This window comes from Lissotriton helveticus, chromosome 11 (genome assembly GCF_964261635.1).
Source record: "Lissotriton helveticus chromosome 11, aLisHel1.1, whole genome shotgun sequence".
Taxonomy (NCBI): domain Eukaryota; kingdom Metazoa; phylum Chordata; class Amphibia; order Caudata; family Salamandridae; genus Lissotriton; species Lissotriton helveticus.
In genome coordinates, this window is record NC_136072.1 from 1,069,701,829 (window position 1) to 1,069,722,083 (window position 20,255).

A 20,255-nucleotide genomic window follows, 5' to 3' on the forward strand; every position below is an offset into this window, starting at 1 on the left:
TGCCTGTCATACGTCCTCTCCCCTTATTGTAAAATTAAGCCTTATTTACTCCTGTGTTTTAGCCCTTTAGTTTCTGTATCTCTTCTCCCCTATTGTGCTTGTACGGCCTCTGCTTTGTATTGATTGCTTATGTAATATTTGCCTGGTGACTCCTGACTGTTTTGTACACTGCGGCCGGCCGGCTTGGTTGTGGGCCTCGATTTGTCTTCTTTTGATGTCAATAAAGGTTTTAAAAAAAAAAAAAAACGTTGGATAGCGTAGGTGGGAAAATTACTATTCCAACTCCAGAGGGTGCAACAGTAGGGAAAACATTGGATAGCGTAGGGGGAAAAATTACTATTCCCACTCCAGAGAGTGCAACATTAGGGAAAGCGTTGGATAGCGTAAAAGTAAAAATTACTATTCCCACTCCAGAGAGTGCAACAGTAGAGAAAACGTTGGATAGCGGGTGGGTAAAAATTACTATTCCAACTCTAGTGAGTGGAACAGTAGGGAAAGCGTTGGATAGCGGGTATGTAAAAATGACTATTCCCACTCCAATGAGTGCAACATTAGGGAAAACATTGGATAGCGTAAGAGTAACAATTACTATTCCCACTCCAGAGAGTGCAACAGTAGGGAAAACGTTGGATAACGGGTGGGTAAAAATTACTATTCCCACTCCAGTGAGTGGAACAGTAGGGAAAGCGTTGGATAGCGTATGGGTAAAAATTACTATTCCAACTCCAGTGAGTGGAACAGTAGGGAAAGCGTTGGATAGCGTATGGGTAAAAATTACTATTCCAACTCCAGAGGGTGCAACAGTAGGGAAAGCGTTGGATAGCGTAGGGAGAAAAATTACTATTCCAACTCCAAAGGGTTCAACAGTAGGGAATGCCAATTAATAAATATTTACAAAATATATTACACATAAAAAATTGTAATTATTTACAATTAAATTACTTCCCACCCTATTCCCCTATAAACCCACAACCCACTCTGGTACTAAAACATTACATTTAATAATAATTAACATTAATTACCAATTAAATAAATAATGTATCAATTAAAATAATTAATTGCCAATTAATAATTAAATACAAAATTTATTATTTACAATTAAATTACTTCCCACCCTATTCCCCTATAAACCCACAACCCACTCTTGTACTAAAACATAACATTTAATAATAATTAACATTAATTATCAATTAAATAATTAATTTATCAATTAAAATAATTAATTGCCAATTAATATTTAAATTAAAAAAAAATAATTACAATTAAATTACTTCCCACCCTATTCCCCTATAAACCCACAACCCGCTCTTGTACGGAAAAATAACATTTAATAAAAATTAACATTAATTACCAATTAAATAATTAATTTATCAATTAAAATAATTAATTACCAATTAATTATTAAAATTAAATTACTTCCCACCCTATTCCCCTATAAACCCACAACCCGCTCCGGTACTAAAACATATAATTTACTTAAAAATAAATGTATTAATATATAAAAATAATACACATATAATATAAATTAGTTTAAATACTTTACAAAAACATATAACACATACAACATAAAAATCTAAAAAATAATACAAATATCGATATTAATAACATCGAAATTAGTTACATCGATATATATGCTATCGATATTACTAACTTCGATATTACTTACATCGATATAAATGAATTCGATATTACTTACCTCAGGGTCGATATTCTGTCCTACGATATTCTTGACATCGATATTCTGTACCTTCGAAATTTTAAACACGATATTTTGGTAGGTCGAAATTTTCAACTCGATATTTTGACTGTGTACCCCGCAGAGCACCTTCACTTCCAGATACACACCAACCCCAAGACCACCCTCAAAGGCACCCTCATCTACAGACCCCCGGGAACATGCTCACACTTCAGCGAAGCCATCGCAGACTTCATCAGCCCGCTCGCCCTCGCATCCTCCAACTACATCCTCCTAGGAGACCTCAACTTCCACCTGGAGAACGACAAGGACAGCAACACCACCTCCCTACTAGACAACCTCGCCAACCTCGGACTCAAGCAACTGGTCAACACCCCACCCACTACGCCGGCCACATGCTTGACCCCGTTTTCTCGGCCAGCAACCACGTCTCCTTCAGCCACACCACCGAGCTTCACTGGACCGACCCCAGCTGCGTACACTTCAACTTCAGAAAGACAACGACCCACCACCGTCCGCAACAGACCCTCCGAAGATACTGGAGCAAGATCACCACCGACCAACTCACCACCTCCTTGAGCCAAAATCCTCCCACCCACACTATGGACCCCAACGAAGCAGCCCGCAACCTCACACAGTGGATCACAGACTGCGCCGATGACCTTGCTCCACTGAAGAACCCTCCAAGCAACCCTGACAGCAAGAAAGTAGCATGGTTCACCAACGATCTCAAAGACTCCAAGAAATCCTGCCGTGCCCTCGAGAAAGCCTGGCCCCACAACCAGTCAACGGAAAACATGACAGCCCTCAAGAACGCCATCCGCACACACCACCAGCTGATCCGCACCACCAAAAGATCGACCGACATACACAACAGCTTCGGCGCTCAGATCGCAAACCCTACCACCGAACCTATGCTGTCCACCACCACCCTAAGTGACTGGACGGCGGTCAGCACGGAAGACACCACCCACATGATGAACACCATCCACTCGGGCTCCCCAGCCGATCCCTACCCTCACCACATCTTCAACAAAGCTGACTCCATCATCGCACCCCAACTCCAGGACATCATCAACAACTCCTTCGTATCCGCCACCTTCCCGGAGAGCTGGAAGCATGCAGAGATCAGCGCACTCCTGAAGAAACCAACCGCAGACCCCACAGACCTCAAGAACTTCCGCCCCATCTCGCTCCTCCCCTTCCCTGCAAAAGTCATCGAGAAAACCGTCAACAATCAGCTGACAGTCTTCCTCGAGACGAACGGCTCCCTCGACCCATCGCAGTCTGGATTCCGAGCGAACCACAGCACCGAGACTAGCCTCATCGCAGCCACCGATGACATCAGGACCCTGCTTGACAACGGAGAAACCACCGCCCTCATCCTCCTTGACCTTTCGGCTGCATTCGACACGGTCTGCCACCGCACCCTGACAACCCACCTCCACCACGCCGGGATCCAAGGAAAGGCCCTGGAATGGATCACCTCCTTCCTCTCTGACAGAACCCAAAGAGTCCGTCTCCCGCCATTCCTCGCAGAAGCCACCAAGATCATCTGCGGCGTGCCTCAGGGCTCCTCGCTCAGCCCCACCCTCTTCAATGTGTACATGAGCCCCCTCGCAGCCATCGCACGCAGGTACAACCTCAACATCATCTCCTACACCGACGTTACCCAGCTGATCCTCTCCCTCACCAACGACCCCGCCACCGCCAAAGCCAGCTTCCAGGACGGAATGAAAGACGTCGCGGACAGGATGAGGCTCAGCCGTCTGAAACTGAACTTAGACAAGACGGAAGTCCTCATCCTCGGCCCATCCATCTCCGCTGGGACGACTCCTGGTGGCCCCCTGCACTGGGCACCTCCTCAAGCCCACGGACCACGCACGCAACCTGGGCTTCATCCTCGACTCCTCCCTCACGATGACCAGGCAAGCCAACGCCGTTACTTCCTCCTGCTTCAACACCCTCCGCATGCTCCGTAAGATCTTCCGCTGGATCCCCACTGAAACCAGGAAGACAGTCACCCAGGCCCTCGTCACCAGCCGTCTGGACTATGGGAACGCCCTCTACGCTGGGACCACTGCCAAACTACAGAAAAGACTCCAGCGCATCCAGAACGCATCAGCACGACTCGTCCTGGACATCCCCAGACACAGCCACATCTCCGCCCACCTGAGGGACCTGCACTGGCTCCCCGTCAGCAAAAGGATCACGTTCAGACTCCTCACCCACGCACACAAGGCTCTCCACGACTTGGGCCCCGAAAACCTCAACAACCGCCTCACGTTCTACACGCCGACCCACCAGCTCCACTCCGCCAGCCTCGCCCTCGCCACCGTCCCACGGATCCGCAGAACCATCACCGGAGGAAGATCCTTCACCTACCTGGCGGCCAAGACATGGAACACCCTCCCCACCCACCTTCGTCTTACCCAGGACCATCTCTCCTTAAGGAAGCACCTCAAGACCTGGCTTTTCGAGCAGTAGCGCCCCCCCTTCCCCCAGCGCCTTGAGACCCTCGCGGGTGAGTAGCACACTCTATAAATGTTTTTGATTGATTGATTGGTTGGTGCGGTCTCTGCGGGAGATCTTGTAGCCCTGTGGGACGGCTATGGCGATGTCTGGTGCTGAGGTGGCGTTTAGCCAGGTCTCTGTCAGGAAGGCGACGTCAAGGCGGTGGAGTCTTGGAGGTCCCAGAGTTCAATGGCGTGCTTGCGGGCGGAGCGGGTGTTGAGGAGGATGCAGCGGAGGTGGTTGGGTTCGCTGGTTGGTGGTCTGGCGGGCTGGATGCTGGTGAATCTGCAGTTCCGGCCGGCGAAGGGCCCTTAGGTGCGCTTCGGGGTGGCCCGGTGGCAGGGGTGGTCTCGTCCGGTGTTGAGTGCGTGGAGGGTGTTTGAGTCGTAGTGCAGTCTGGCGTTGCGGGGGCGCGGGGGGCGCGGGGTCCAGGGGTTCTGGCGCTGGGCGCGGACGGGCGCAGACGGGCTTGCCTTTGGCGCGCCAGCGGCGCGGTTGCTGCGCACCCTCCATATGTGGGCAGAGGGAGAGAGGAGCAGCTGGGAGGTGGGAGCGGGGCGGCCAATGGGGGGCAGGGGGCGGGGCCGCAGGGACGCAGCGGCGGGAAAACGGCGGGGACACGGGAGGCGGGGGGAAGCGAGGGGGCACAGAGGCAAGCGGGCACAGGGGGTCAAAAACAGCGGGAAAACAGTGGGGACACGGGAGGCGGGGGCACAGGGGTCAGAGAAAGATGGACAGAGGACAAAGCGAAGGATGGGCACAAACAGCAGGCACAAGGATGGAGAACAGGACAACAGCTAGAGGCGATGCAGGCGGCGGAGCACGGTCACACAGGGGGCTGCGTGGTGGTGAGGGGAGCGACCAGCCTGGTGAACAGGGTCAGAGCTCCAAAGTTATTAGCTTAAAAAAAAGGCATATTCAATGGAAATGCAGACCTAATGACAACTACCCACAGGGATATATAGATATAGATATATATATATATATATATATATATATATATATATATATATATATATATATGTATATATATATGTATATATATATATATATATATATATATATATATATATATATATATATATATATATATATATATATATATATATATATATCCAAACGTTGCCCCCCAGGAAGCGAGTTTGCCCAGTGCCGGTAGGAGTTTGGCACCACCAGAAAAACGGCACAGGGCAGCCTAGAGGATCTATGCGTTACTGGGCCCTTCATGATGTCAATAAGCGCCTTGAAGGGAACATTGGCCCTCAGCAGTGATGTTATTAACACGGACCAAGTAAACCTATTCAAGGATTAATTTCTGTTCGGGACTACTGGGACCACCATGCTCCGCTTCCATATGGGCGGGCCGAAAGAGGGTGGTGTAATTAAAGCTTGGTGGAATAGACCGGGGTGCCGATGCAAAGCAACAGATTCCCGTGAACAAGGCTCATGCAGAAACGCGTAGAGAAATGCTTTTTGGTCCGTGCATCCAGAAAATAAAAGGATTTGCCAATTGTTTGTGTGCGAACTCGCTTCCTGGGGCTTCGTGGGAGGCAACGTTTGGACATATATATATATATATATATCTTGGGTTACAGAGTTGCACCATTTCATTTCCCTATAAAAAAAAGAGCATTGATTAATGGCCACCGGAAAAGAAGTTAAAAACAAATGGATTCATTTTCTTTTATGGCTTTATTATGGCGATACATTAAGGTGTGGCATTGCTTTTGAGCAGCCCATTCATGCAGCATCAAGTAGGCATAATTGTTCTCTTTCCTCCACACAGAAATTCAATTAATGGTGTTGTTATTCTGTTCTGAATGTGTTTCTTTAATGACCTTTATGACTGGTGTAGAAACTGTTGACTATGCCTGTTCTTATTTATCTAGGTATGTCCAGCCTCCCGTGATCAGTTTTGAAGCGATCTTTGAGCAGAGCATCCCAACGTCCCCAATTGTTTTCATTCTGAGCCCAGGCTCTGACCCAGCCAGTGACCTCATGAAACTAGCAGATCGGTCCGACTTTGGGGGCAACCGACTCAAGTTCCTGGCAATGGGACAAGGCCAAGAAAAAGTAAGTTCAGTAAAATTGTACATAGCATTCTCAGGCCAACACATGTTAATACATACATCAAGTAAACTTTAATGCTGTACCTGTTTATCAGATGTGCTGTAGATATTCTGAACAAATCTTAGCCAAAAACCAGAAAGAGAACAAAGAGAATGGCACTTTTCTAAAAGAAATCCACCATTACAGAGCAGCATAGACATGTGTGCATTTGCTGTAGCATAGGGTACTTCCAGTGATTACCATCTTTGTAGTAATATTAGCGGAAAGATTCTCTTCTCTAGAATGTTATGTTTAACGTTATAACATACATAGTGGTAGTAGTTTCTATTTATGAATGTGACTGTTTAATGTATTATGCATCGTGAGCTTAATTTTATACTAAGGGTTGTTTAAATATGCTTCCTGAGATGAGAACTCTCAATGTCAGCCTTTTTGTGAGAAGACACAGCTCCTGATACCCATTTATGGCACTTTTCCTGGTCGGAAGTTGAGACTATTTCTTCTCCACAAAATGACAGTGATCTTAAAGCAGCAACATATATGTGGTCAAGTTAAGGATTTGATGTTTTGTCAATCACTTGATTGTATGTCTCTCGCCAAAGATGTGTTAGAAAGATCATGTTAGGACAATGGAGACCTGGCTACTGTCGGTCTGCAGGGGCCTGTGCTCCTTTTACAAAACATTTGAGAGAGCTCATCGAAGGTAAGACATTAAAGATATATCTTGAATATGGTGCTTGGACTCCAGTAATTGGTTTCTTATGATCAGGACGGCTGGGTGTGGGTCAGTGCAAATTGTAATTTCCTCAAATTGTTTTATGAAGTTGTTTGAAAGAGGAATTTCAAATGTCACTTCTACAGTGGAATGAGATTGAGATGGAAGGCATCCAGTATCATGCAGGATTCAAGGCCACTGTTGTACTGGATTTATAGATGGGTAAAGCTGCCATTATCTCTTCTCATCCCCAGGGCTCTGACCTTGCCATTAAATTGTGATTGTGTAATATATGCTTGTCAAATTAATCATTTCTAGAGTCACAAATAACTTTCATATTTTTTTTTAATGTGCTTGTTTAATTAAACGTTCTAAAGGTTTGTTGTAAGTTTCTAAAATGTTGGGGTCGTTTATTAAAATATTATGAGCACTACTTGAACAAACAAGAATAACTTTAACGAACAATTCTAAATATACCTTTACAGTTTTAAATTGATGACTTTCAGATGGGATTCCAAGGATAGCAGAGATTTTGGTCATTTAGATTCAGTCCTAGAGCAGATGTTTTGTTTTGTGAGAATATCTTTGAGATACAAATGGTGAATGTTTAATTTATTGAGGACATAACATTAGTACATTGTATTAATTTAGCCCTAATTATGAACAGTAGAGCTAAGAACACGTGCCCAAATAGTGCTTATAGTCACCTTATAAACGGTGTGCTGGTGTAATACCTCTCTGTATAGACAGGTGGTAAGATGATGGAATGGACTTTATTCTGACACATATGGCCTTCTCTATATTTGCATTCTGAGGCCTTGCATGAGGTCCATAATCTGTATGTGGGTAGTAGCTCCAAACAGTCCCATGAGGGCTTCAGGCTGTTTCTCAGTTCCACTTGTTTTCCTGGCTTTGTTTTTGATTTGAATCAATGATTTCTAGTCACAGTCCTTGCTTTCTTTGTACTTACTATGTTCGGTATTCAATCCTTTTTTTATATAGTTAGTTTGAATACTTCATTAAAATTGAATCATTTAGCTGCTTGATTGTTGCCACTGACGTGACACTATCAATATTTGATCAGTCTTTTCTCAGGTTTTAGGAAGTGACTATCTAATGCAGTATTTGCTGTTTGTTTATTCAGTAAATCAATAGTTCTTCGCATTATAAAGCAATGACATGTTCTTATTCTACATGCTTCATCTCATATGAATTAATTAATAGCAAGAAACGTTGATTTGGAATCTTGAAAGTGTGCATGCTATGAATGCGAAAAACAAGACAAGGTTGGTCCTTGTTAATATGTCTGTTCTACGCTCTATCCTTGTAATTACAACAGGTTGCCCTACAGCTACTCGAAACTGCAGTAACTCGAGGCCAATGGCTGATGTTGCAGAATTGTCATCTTCTGGTGAAATGGCTGAAAGACTTGGAGAAGGCTGTGGAGAGAATTGTGAAGCCTCATCCAGACTTCCGCCTATGGCTCACCACAGACCCAATTAAGGGCTTCCCTATTGGGATACTACAGAAATCGCTCAAGGTAACTTAAAGGGCACAAAAGAATTGTGATAAAGATTACTTATTGTTACTAAAGAATTCAAAACGTCAGTTTGTGAAGATGACACCTTGGCTTAACTATGGTCTATTTATTGCAATGCATGCTGTGTAATGTAATTTGTTAAAATGATAGTGTTACTTTTGTAAAAAATGTCTTCTTCTTAGATGATTTGTGTGCTCCCTTAATGGCATCTGTTGCAGGTTGCACATCAAGTAACATATTCATAAATCAAAGTTTAATTTAAGCATGGACCTTCTCTATATCTTTCAATCTGCTGTGCTGCTGCCTGGTCCCTGACTAGCAAAATCTGTGAATAAGGCGTGAAATACATACATTGAGATACATTCATGTATTGAGACAAAATCTTCTTGTGGAAACAACTGTGCAAAAATGATCAAATAGACCCTGATATACAAATGAGATGTACACGGTGTTCCATCAAAACACTGGTCTCGCGAGTCATAATGACAGGGTTTCAGAAGAGATCAAGTACGATAGCTCAAAATTCTGCAAGAAGTAGGTAGGAACACATTGAAAAGGATCACAAGAGTTGGTTAACAGCGCTCACATTTTGAAGGTGCCCCATGGTGGCTCAGAGAAGTAACTCTCAATTTGGTCTCCAAAAATTTTTTAATTTGCCATTTAATACATTTAAAACTCTTTATTTTGGGGGAGGAGCCAAGATGGCGATCGGAACGGTCGCATAACCGCCTCGCTCCGTGATCTCTTCCTCCTCGCCACCTATCCTGTATTTTATCCTGCTCGGGGTGTTCCGAATTTGGTCACTGAGGAAGAGCCGTCACTTACCATCCTTTTCCGGGGCTCTGGCATGCAGTGATTCCGGCGTTCTGCCCTGGTCACATTGTTGGCCTTCCCGGCCCTGACGCCGGGGCCTCGAGTGCTGTGCCTGCCCGGAGATGATCGGAGTGCCGGCGGTCCGGAACCGGTGGAGAGACCCGATGGTGGGAGCCTGAGAGCCGCGGGCCGGGACCCCCGGGGCAGGCCCGCCCCCGCTGGTGGGCCACCCCGCATGTCCGTTCGCCTGCCGGCCCGAAGAAGAGAAGCCGCGCTGTCCGGCACCCCTCAAGTGAGAAACCCACTCCTGTTGTTAGTCCCGCCCGGGATCCGGTGCTGGGCTCCCCCCGAGTGCTGTGGGGAGCACGCCCGTTCTTCTGGTGACTCTCCTTTCTCCGCCGAGCGCCATCCGCCGCGGTTTGGCGGTGAGCCCTTGGGCCGCCGGTGCTCCTGATGGACTTGGAAGGACCTGCGGCGATGGCGGAGGGTGCTGTACTTAAGATGACGGATGGCCCCTCGGGGTGTCTTTCTCCTGGAGACAGGGAGGTTGCCGCATTTGCTTTCTCCAGCCCTCGTTTGGTTTGGGCGGCCCCTACTCGGAGTGCTATCTGGTTTGCCCTGTCTGCTCTGTGGATCGACCTGTCCTTGAAATGTCGAGCCTTGGAGTTGCGGATAGCTGCCATGGTGGCTCCGCCATTTTGTGACGAAGTGTCGTCTCCCCGAATTGTACTGCCTGAAACTTCGCCGGCGGCTGTGCTGGGATCTCCGGCTGGGTGCTCGATTCTATGGGATCTAGCGGACCCGGTGCCGATGCTGCAATGCTTTCTACATCCTGTTTTCTTTGCTTCGTGCTGGACGGCCCAGATACTGTGCTTGACCACGTGGATCTTTGAGGAACTTTTGCATTCTGACTGTTGCCGAGTTCTCCTGTTTGCTTCTAGTTTGCCGGGACGTTGTTTTGCGGAGATCCCACCGGCTTTTCCTGACTGGTATGGACCCACTGTGTTCTGCTGTTTTTTGGCTGTGGCGGGGTTGGGAAGCTCGACTCTTCATAAAAGTGGACAGGGGTGATCGTGCCCGGATGTCTGTGGGACCCTTTTTACATGGCATCTCCGGGCCTCTTTATTCTGGATGGTTCCTGTTTAAATCCTGGTGTAGGCTTTTCTTGACTCTCCTTTTCGACCTCGATTAGTGCATTATTGTTGCGGGGGGGTAGTGTTTTATGTCTCGGTCGCTGGCTCCTCTCCTCTCTCTTTCTTCCTTTTCCTCTCCTTCCTTTTCTTATTCCCCTCTCTTTCTTCGTTATAATTCCCTTCTCTTTTTCTATATTTCGGGTGACTCTGGGCGACAGGCACGCTGTTTAGTGGGGTAGGCCGTAGCCATTACAGTGATGTAGGGTGGGGGGGGTGTTTGTTATTTTAGTTTGTTTTATTCTATGGTCCCTTTTTTGCCTTTTCCAGGGGGTGGGCTATGTCCCTTGGTGTTTACTCCTCTGTTTCGCTTGCGTCTGCACTTTCTTCTTTTTCGGGGCGGGTGGGCTGTACATGTGGCGTCCACTTTTATTATTTTGCTGGTATTCTTCCTCTATTCTACACCTGGTATGGGCGTGTGAGGTCTTTGGGCTTTGCCCTACTGTGGTTGTCTGCTTGCGTGGGGGGCTATTTCCCTCCCGCCCCCCCCTTCTTTTCTGTATATGTTGCATGACGCGCGGGTAGATATGGTTGCTGCCTCCTTTATATAATGTAAAATGAAACCTCTTTTATCCTGGCGCTGGCGATGTAACGACTTTATTTGCATCCATCCTGTATTTACTCTATCGTATACATTGCTTTGTTATTTTGATTCTCCTGACTTTGCGGCCGGCCCCTGTGGTTGTAGGCCAGCGCTTGTACTTCTACGTGTCTTTCAATAAAGGTTTTTAAAAAAAAAAAAAATTAAAAAAAAAAAAAAAAAAAACTCTTTATTTATACAAGTATAACATAGTTTCCACAAATGCATTCTTTGTCTTAGAATATTAGATAAAAATGTATGTGGTATTTTAGGGCAAATGGTGTGTACACATAGAGCTTTCCATGTGCCCTGATTCATACATAATAAACAGGTTAAGGCAAAAATTCCACATAGCCATGGTAAGCAACCTAAATGGTTTGACCTCGCCTGCCACAATAAAAAAAGGGCCATTCGGAAAATAGAGCGGCGTCAGAGGATATGCTATAACCATGGTAACTTAGAGACCCTGTTAATTTTGAAGAAAGAATATAAATCCTTAGTAAGGAAACAGAAGAGGACCTTCAAAGAAAAATGTTGGGAAAACCTTCTAGCGACAATAGAAACTAAAAATATAAAACAATTTTGGAGGTTGATACAGGAGGCCGCAGGCAGGACCCCGGGAAATATGAGCTGTGTGGTGGAAGAGGCGGCGTGGGTAAATTACCTAGGTAACCTTTATAAAGCGAATAGAACTTTGAATGTAAATGATGAAAAATCTGCATGGACAGGGTCGGTAGAAGCGTTAAAACCAGCCTTTAATACTGAGAAAGTAAAGGAAACAATTAAGAAGTTGAACTTATCTCGGGCAGCAGGTCCTGACAACCTTCCCACCATCATAATAAAAATGCAGATAGATTGTTGGGCAGGTATTTTCTAAAAAAATTCTTAGTAAATTAAAGGAATGGGTGGAGCAGCGGTCGATAGTCCCCATCAGAACAGGGTGGTTTTAAGGAAGGACATTCGACTGTTGACCACTGCTTTGCCCTGTGGACCATGGTGCGGAGGTCCACAGAGTTGCAGGGGAAGTTGTACTGTTGCTTTGTGGACTTCCGATCAGCTTTTGATTTGGTAGACAGGGACTGTCTGTGGGAGACCATGATAAAGTATGAGATTCCCGATGATTTACTGCTGGTAATTCAGGAGTTGCACAGGCAAAACTGGGCGCAGGTAATTAAAGATACATCAGGCGAGCTAACTCCAGAAATAGCTATAAATTATGGTCTTCAGGCAAGGGTGTGTCTTGGCCCCGCTCCTTTTTGCAATATTCCTTGCTGATTTGCCCCTTACCTTGGGGACAGCAAGAGGCGCTAGCCCAAAATTAAATGGGAGGCACCTGTCCTGTTTACTGTATGCCGACGACCTAGTAATTTTGGATCAAACCAAGGTGGGTCTTCAACGAAAGCTGAACACATTTAATGCATATTGTGCAGCAAGCGACTAACAGTGAACATGGACAAAACAAAAATCTGGTCCTTCGGGAAAAGGAATATGAAGTTTAATTGGTACTTGGGCCAAACCAAACTTGACATAGTAAATGAATATAAATATCTGGGTATATGGTTCACACACTCTTTGAAGTGGGGGTTGCAATTGGAGGCCACAGAAAATAAAAGCTCATACGGCGATATGTGGGCTGAAAAGATTCAATCAAAGTATGGTGATATATCCCATGAACCATTATTGATGGCCTATAAAGCAATGATTCCACCACAATTCCAATATGGTGCAGAGATCTTCTGTATTGATGGTAAAAGGATAAGGAAGAAGGGAAATGTTTGAAATCATTACTGTCCCTCTCCAGCTCGGCAATGGTCTGGCAATTAGGATAGAGTTAGGCCTGACTGCGTGGAATGTGCAGGGTGCAATCAAGCCTACTCAGATTTTGAAATCGCTTGGGCCTTGAGGAGGCACAAAGGTGTCGCAATGGTGTATGAAAGAAATTCAAACTAGTGAGCTAAAATGGGCGAAAGCGACAAGGAGAAAAATTCAGTCCATTTGTGAGCACCTAAATGTGAAATTAGACCCGAAGACACTGCAATACAAAATAACAAAGAGGGTACTTAAAACGCAGGGGAAAGAATTGTCTAGAGCAGCAGACCAGGAGTACTTAAGTAAAAAAGATTCTGTAAAATGGTTGCGCAGTAGCTGGGTGTGAAGGACTGAGCTATTTAAGGCCCAGCGGTGCCAGGGAACAACACCTATAACCTTCGTGGGATACCTGTTTCGGCGCACAAGTGACAGAGACACGGGAGACTTCCTTCGGCGTCAAAGATCAGAGTTTATTACTGCAGGGAGGCAAAAGTCACTAGAAGTACAACAGCGTGTAGGTTCTACGAGTCTGCTTCAACTTGCATATGTGAGTCGCTCTCTTTTATACAAGATTTTGCCATTGCACAACATGTGAGCAAAAAGGTTACAACTCAGTTCCCACAATAAACTTCAAAAGGGGTTGCTTTCATGCTTTCAGACCTCCGGAACATAATCACAGTAACATTACCAGTTCCCAACTGTAAAAGCACATCTTCCCATCGTTAGGCACATTCCACTTGAGTTGTAAATGAGCAAGAGTAAAGAGACAAGAACAGCTGCTAGGAAGTCAGGCACACCTAAAGAAAGGAGTGTGGGGGTAGTATTGAAAACATGATCATAGGATCAAAGAGCTTGATCCCAGCGCATGCACGGCTGAAACAATAGGCCGGTACGGCAAGATTACCCTCAAGCTGAGCCATTTGCCTCTGCAGTGTCATTCCTCCGGTCATAAAGGCGCATAAAAGGAATATGCGTCTTCCGTATGGCTTGGGAACTAAAAGGTCACGGTGCGGACAGTTGCCTGTTCACTGACTACGTGAGGGCAAGAAACAAAATGGATGCCGTATCTAAAATGGAACCCACGAGTTCAGATGTAGAAACACGTAAATAAGGCGAACCAAGCCAGGTAGTGTAGTGAAAACGCGTACACTTACCGAACTCGCCATTTACGGTTCATAGATACCAAATTCGTCCATATTCGGCAATGCCCAAAACACCGTAACAATTTTCACGGAACCTCAGACGCTCCTTTTGCCCTCATGTAGGCAAGCACTAGTCGAAATCAGAATCGATCTCGATATTCATCAGATCATTCAGGTGTTGCTGGAACATTATTCTATTCATCAATGCCTCTCTGGAAACAGTCGGCCTTCTTATACACGTTGTAGCACAAAGGCCACATAAGGCAGGACCACACTGTACACAAAGACAACACGTGAACAGGAACGTCACAACAACCCCTATAATCATCAGAATCTTCCAACCCCAGGTCGACATCAGGCCCCAAAACCATCCTAGAAGCGTCCAATCTCCCTCGTCCACGTGTATGGACTCCGAGATTTTGTGCAACTTAGAGATGGCTTGATAAACCCTTGGAGCGTTATCAGGTATGAATATGCAGCAGCTCGAATGGATGACCTTACCTCCTCTATCTGCTAGAACAATGTCGAGAACCATACGGTTCTGTAACGTCATAAGCCTATCCGCTTGAAGCTCTGCTGTCAAATTACCAAGGGCACTTGCGGTTATGTTAGCAGTTGACTCTACTACACGGGTTAACTGTCTCAGATTTCTGCTATTAACCATAGGGCCCCAGAACGGTAGGAAACCCTTAAAGAAGTCTCCTGCTTCTTGACCGGCGGTATCTTCTTTGCTAATAACACCTCTCTCAACTCTGGCTCTGTGATAATCTGAGGCAACAGTGAAGGTCGGAGGCAAGAGATTTGCAATATAGCAAATACCCGAGAAATCATGAGGTAACCACGTATATGCTCGGTCATAACATACAAAATAGGTACCCTTGGCAGTTAAAAAGACAGGGGAAGAGAGCATCGGTAGAACGTAAGTATCCACACAAGCGCTCTTCCCAAGCTGGGCTCTTGGATTTCGGCCACGACCTTGCAGACACAAGTGGCCTAGGTGAGGTACAATCCAGATTGGAGATGAGCTTTTAAGCTGCCTATCACCCACTGATATACTATACTCAGCCTCACTAAGGTACTTATAGGCCTGCACTTCCTCCTCTGGGATAAGTGTGGTATCGAAAATGTCTCTATCTAGATCAGCAATCGCCGTCGCCAGAGACTTATGGTATGGACCAGGACCAGAGCTTGCTGAGCGTGGCTCTCGGTGCGGGTAGGAATCTAGTGCACTATGGAACATGATTTGGAATGCCCGAGCTGACCCTTGGGGACTGTACGGAAGCACAAAATACGGGATACCCCTGTCCATGGTATGTGGCATTAGTCCACACACCCAACAATTTGTAGTATTTACCACCATCTGATGCTGGTGCAAAAGTTGAACAAAAGAATTGTTTCTAAATTCCGCACGTCTGACTTGCTCATGTTGGGGCAGTATGTGAAAAGAATGTGGAGAAACAGTAGGGACGAAATTTAGATGATAAGAAAGAGAGGTAGGCAAAGCAGAAGGCAGTAATGTTTGAAAACCATAATATACTCCACTCACCAGCAGCATAGAAACAGTTAGGAACAACATGAAAACCTGTGGCAAGAAACATTTTGTACGCAATACCTTATCTAATGCAGATCTTTGCGCCGGCATTTTCTCTCTTTTCGACAGCTTAGAAAATTCCATCCTCTAACGACCGTCCGCGGCGTTCTTGACGCACTTCGTTCTGTGTAGCGATCATCAATTCCCAGGAGTTCCCAGAAATTGACAAAAGAAACCGACCTAGTGTCGATAACTGCTAACCAGAAGAAAGTACCCGCACGGCCCTACGGCCAACCCGGATGATAGGTTCTAGATGAATTGAACATTCAATTTATTATAAGGTTCTCGGCTGCACGAAATAGGAAAAAGGTACACCATATGAAATGTCCACAATGTTCAGAGTTACTGCGGGATCCAAAAATAAAAATAATTTTATTAGTCTTTTGTGCGTGGGTGAAAAAAGTATCGGCTGCTCCCAGGGCGTGTCTGATCTTCAAACAGTGAATTGGATGGCAAATGAGTGTTCGATTGTTCAGACAATTGTTCAGCACTTGAAGTTTTCAAGGTAGAGGGAAAGGAAATTGTTTGAGGGGAATCAACAAGGGTGTCAGATATGGGCTGAGCTTCGCTGAACGGGACAAAGCGTTGTGGGGCGTCGGTCTCGGACGAGGAAAAACCCTTTATTATCCAAGTATCCGCCGGCAAAGGAAGCGGGACTTTCTTGGTGTGGGTGGCATGCACCCAATGCTTCCGTCCCTCCAGCCGAACCGCCGTCCTCGTTGCCAGTAGCACCTGGAAGGGTCCCACAAACCTCGGGTCAAGGTTTCGTTTTCGTCCGAAGTTACGGGTGAGGACCCAGTCCCCTGGTTGCAGCCGATGACCAGGACCCTCTGTCTGTGACGGCAGAGCCTCAAAGACCTGTTGATGAATCAAACTCAATTTAGCAGTCAGATCATGGAGATAATCAATCAGCATGGGATATTCAATTCTATCAAATTCTTTAGGTCTCGGGACTCCCCAAATATTAGCAGGACGGCCGAACACAATCTCATATGGGCTAAGCCCTACTCGAGAGTGCACAGTTGCCCTGGTCGATAAGAGAGCTAGAGGCAAAGCATCTGGCCATGATAAACCAGTTGTTGCCTGAATTTTAGCAAGTTTCAGTTTCAGGGTGCCATTGTATCCTTCCACCAAACCCGCTGACTGAGGATGATTAGCACTATGAAATTTCTGCACTATACCTAAACCACGACACACACTCTTCATCACACTTCCCACAAACTCACTTCCGTTGTCCGACCATACAATCCGAGGCATGCCGTATCTGGGGAAATACTCTTTGAGCAGAATTTTGCTGTGGATAGGGCAGTATTATCCTTAAGGGGGTAAGCCTCAATCCATCTGGAGAAGGCACATACTACAACCAAAACATATTTCAAATTGCTGCATCTCTCCATATGGATGAAGTCCAACTGGATAACTTCGAAAGGGCATGTAGGAGGGGCAAAATGACCAGGTGGAGTGGGAGTGCCCTTACCGGGATTATACATCAAACACACCATACAATTCTTAACCACTCTCTCTGCACATTTAGTGATACCATCATTCTTCCATACAGGAGACAACAACTTGCATATGCCCTTTGCGCTTATGTGTGCTGGACCATGAGCCATTGTAACAACAGCGAGCACATATGCATCCGGTAACATCCATCTCTGCTTTTCTGACAAATCAACCCAACATCCATTTTCATCCAACTTCCCCGTGCTCTCTTTCCATTTAGTCTTTTCCGTCTCAGTGGCCTCATTCTGTATTCCCTTCACACTTTCAACTGTGTCTTCACACATACTAGTCTCCGTTGGCCATCTCACTGAACTCGTAACATACATTCGATTTGTCAGATCTTTAGCTGTCTCCTTAGCAATCTCGTCTGCAAACGCATTACCACGACCAACATCATCCGTCACTTTCCGATGCGCACTACATTTGATTATTGCCACCTGTTTAGGCAATGTAAGTGCATCTAGAAGGTCGTTCACAAGCTGACCATGCTGAATCTTCGTGCCATGCGACGTTAAGAATCCTCTTTCTCTCCACAATCGCCCAAAACTGTGCGCCACACCAAAAGCATACTGGCTGTCGGTAAACACATTCACCCGTTTTCCTCTGGACAACACACACGCTCTTGTCAAGGCGATCAGCTCAGCAGCCTGAGCCGAATTCTGACTCAATCTTGCAGTTTCTACAACCGTACTCAATGTCACTACAGCATACGCAGTCGTCACATCACCATTCGGCAACTTAAAACAGGAACCATCCACATACAAAGTACCATCGGGATCTACCAATGGAGTATCTTTCAGGTCAATACGACCCTTTGTTTCCTCCTCAGTTCTCAGATAACAGTCATGTGGTGCTTCACCACTTGACTCCATGTTGATCGGCAACAATGTTGCTGGGTTCAACACACTACATCGTTTGATGCGTATGTGACTAGCCAGTAACGTCAACTCATACCCAGACAACCTTGCGCTCGTCAAATGTTGAGTTTTCGTTCGGTTCAAGAGAGTGTCAACTGCATGCGGAACCATCACCGTAAGCATATTATCCATGACCAGACCTGCGGACTGTCGAATGGACGCCGCGGCTGCCGCTGTTGCTCTTAAGCAACTCGGCAAAGCTCTGGCTACTGGGTCTAAGGTCAAAGAAAAATATGCGCATGGGCGCTGTTTGTCACCAAATCGTTGCGCCAGAACACTCAACGCACAACCATCCCTCTCGTGAACGTACAGTGTAAACGGCTTACTGTAATCAGGAGTACCTAACACAGGAGCCGAACACAACGCATCACGTAATTCAGAGAAACTTTTCTGACACTCTTTAGTCCATGGCAAAGGAGTCGGAACATCCTTGCAGGTGAGAGCTAACAATGGTTTCGCCAACAGTGAAAAATTTGGGATCCATTGTCTGCAGTATGACGTAATACCTAGAAAGGCACGTACATCTCTCTGAGTTTTCGGCACAGTCATTCGAGAAATCGCTGCAATTCTCTCTGGGGTCAACCTTCTCCCTTCTTTTGATAATAAGTGACCTAAGTAGGTTACTTCTTGGCAACAATATTGCAGCTTGGAAGGTGACACCTTGTGATGTAAGTCATGTAGGTAGCGCAATAGTGATACTGTAGCCGTTTTGCAAATAGCCTCCGTATCAGCTGCCACTAATAGGTCGTCAACGTATTGAATCAAAGCCGCACCCATCGGTAACATAAATGCATCCAGTTGGCTTTTGAGTGCCTGGCTATAGATCGACGGACTTTCACAATAGCCTTGTGGTGCACGTTTTAGTCTGAAACTGCAACCACCTAATGAGAATCCGAATAGGTCTCTGCTTTCCTCAGCGATCGGGATACTAAAGAAAGCATTCTTTAGGTCGATCACCGTGAACCAGGAGGCAGAAGCTGGAATCAGGGTCAGCAAAGCCGTGATATCAGGGACCACGGGGAATTGTGGAATCACGATTTTATTCACCTCTCTCAAATCGATTATGAAACGGTACACAGGAGGTTTAGATGGATCAGTGCGTTTTAAAATTGGTAGTACAGGACTATTACACACATTTCCTCGAGTTTCCTCAACGACATCCTTTTTGATCAGATCGTGTACAATCGCTAATAGCGCTCGTTCTCCCTCAATGGAGATACGATACTGTGGTATACAAGGCAGTCGCACATTTGGTTTCAGCTTGATCATATAAGGTGGGATGTCCAAGAGACCCACGTCATTGGGACCTGTGGCCCATAGAGACGCAGGAAAGGAGCTCAATTCCGGTGGGAGTTTATCGATCGACAAGTACATAGGAGAGATTACTTTCCGACCTAATGTAAGCTCCACTCCTTCAGGGGAGCAATACAAAGTCGCATATAACCGTTTTAACAAATCCAAGCCCAAAAGATTCTCACCACAACCAGTAGATAGAATCAATGGAGCCTCCAGCTCACGAGGGCCAATCGTAAGTGGCAAAGGGCTGGAAACAGGATTGCTAACAGGGGCGCCAGAGAATCCAACGGAAACATTTGTTAAGCCAGACAAAGGTGCGCCAGGGAGTTTCGAATGCATGATGGAACTTTTCGTCGCACCAGTGTCTAACAGAAAAGGCTCAACTACGCCAGAAGTAGCTACTGCAACGTAAGGCCCACTCTGATCAACCGGAACTGATACTACTCCCTCTCTTTGTCGGTGGCTGTCCTAGTAATGATCGTTTGCAACAGTCTCATGTTCAACGTAGTAATCGTCCACATGATATTGTGTAGATCTAACTGACCCCACATTTCGCTGGTCAAAACAATTATTCATATCTGATGAATTCTGAGGGTGATCATTCTGATTGTGAATAGTACCGCGGCCTCTACCTCGAGATGCCTGCTGAGGACCACCACGGCTTCCTCGTGGCGATACACCATTAAGACGGTCACGCAAAGCGGGACAGTCGTATTTTATGTGACCCTCCCTTCTACAATACGCACACTGATTATACCCAAGTGTAGATCTATAGTCGAAGGAGTCAGAACGTGGCTGTGTTCTGGAGGACTGTGATTGTGGTCTATATTGTTGTTGCGACTCATTTTGATTCGAACGTGGAGGATACGCTTGCTGCAA

The 20,255-nt window shown here is 45.9% G+C and overlaps 1 protein-coding gene across 2 annotated transcripts in view; it reads left to right on the forward strand.

Moving 5' to 3' along the window:
* The window catches only part of DNAH10 (dynein axonemal heavy chain 10), a 2,445,728-nt gene that overhangs the window by 2,274,902 nt on the left and 150,571 nt on the right, over positions 1 to 20,255 (forward strand). For both annotated transcript variants that reach the window (XM_078667623.1, XM_078667624.1), the window contains 2 exons: positions 6,100 to 6,283; positions 8,335 to 8,535. In XM_078667623.1, the coding sequence (XP_078523749.1) occupies positions 6,100 to 6,283; positions 8,335 to 8,535 (385 nt within the window). The remainder of the gene's footprint in view (positions 1 to 6,099; positions 6,284 to 8,334; positions 8,536 to 20,255) is intronic.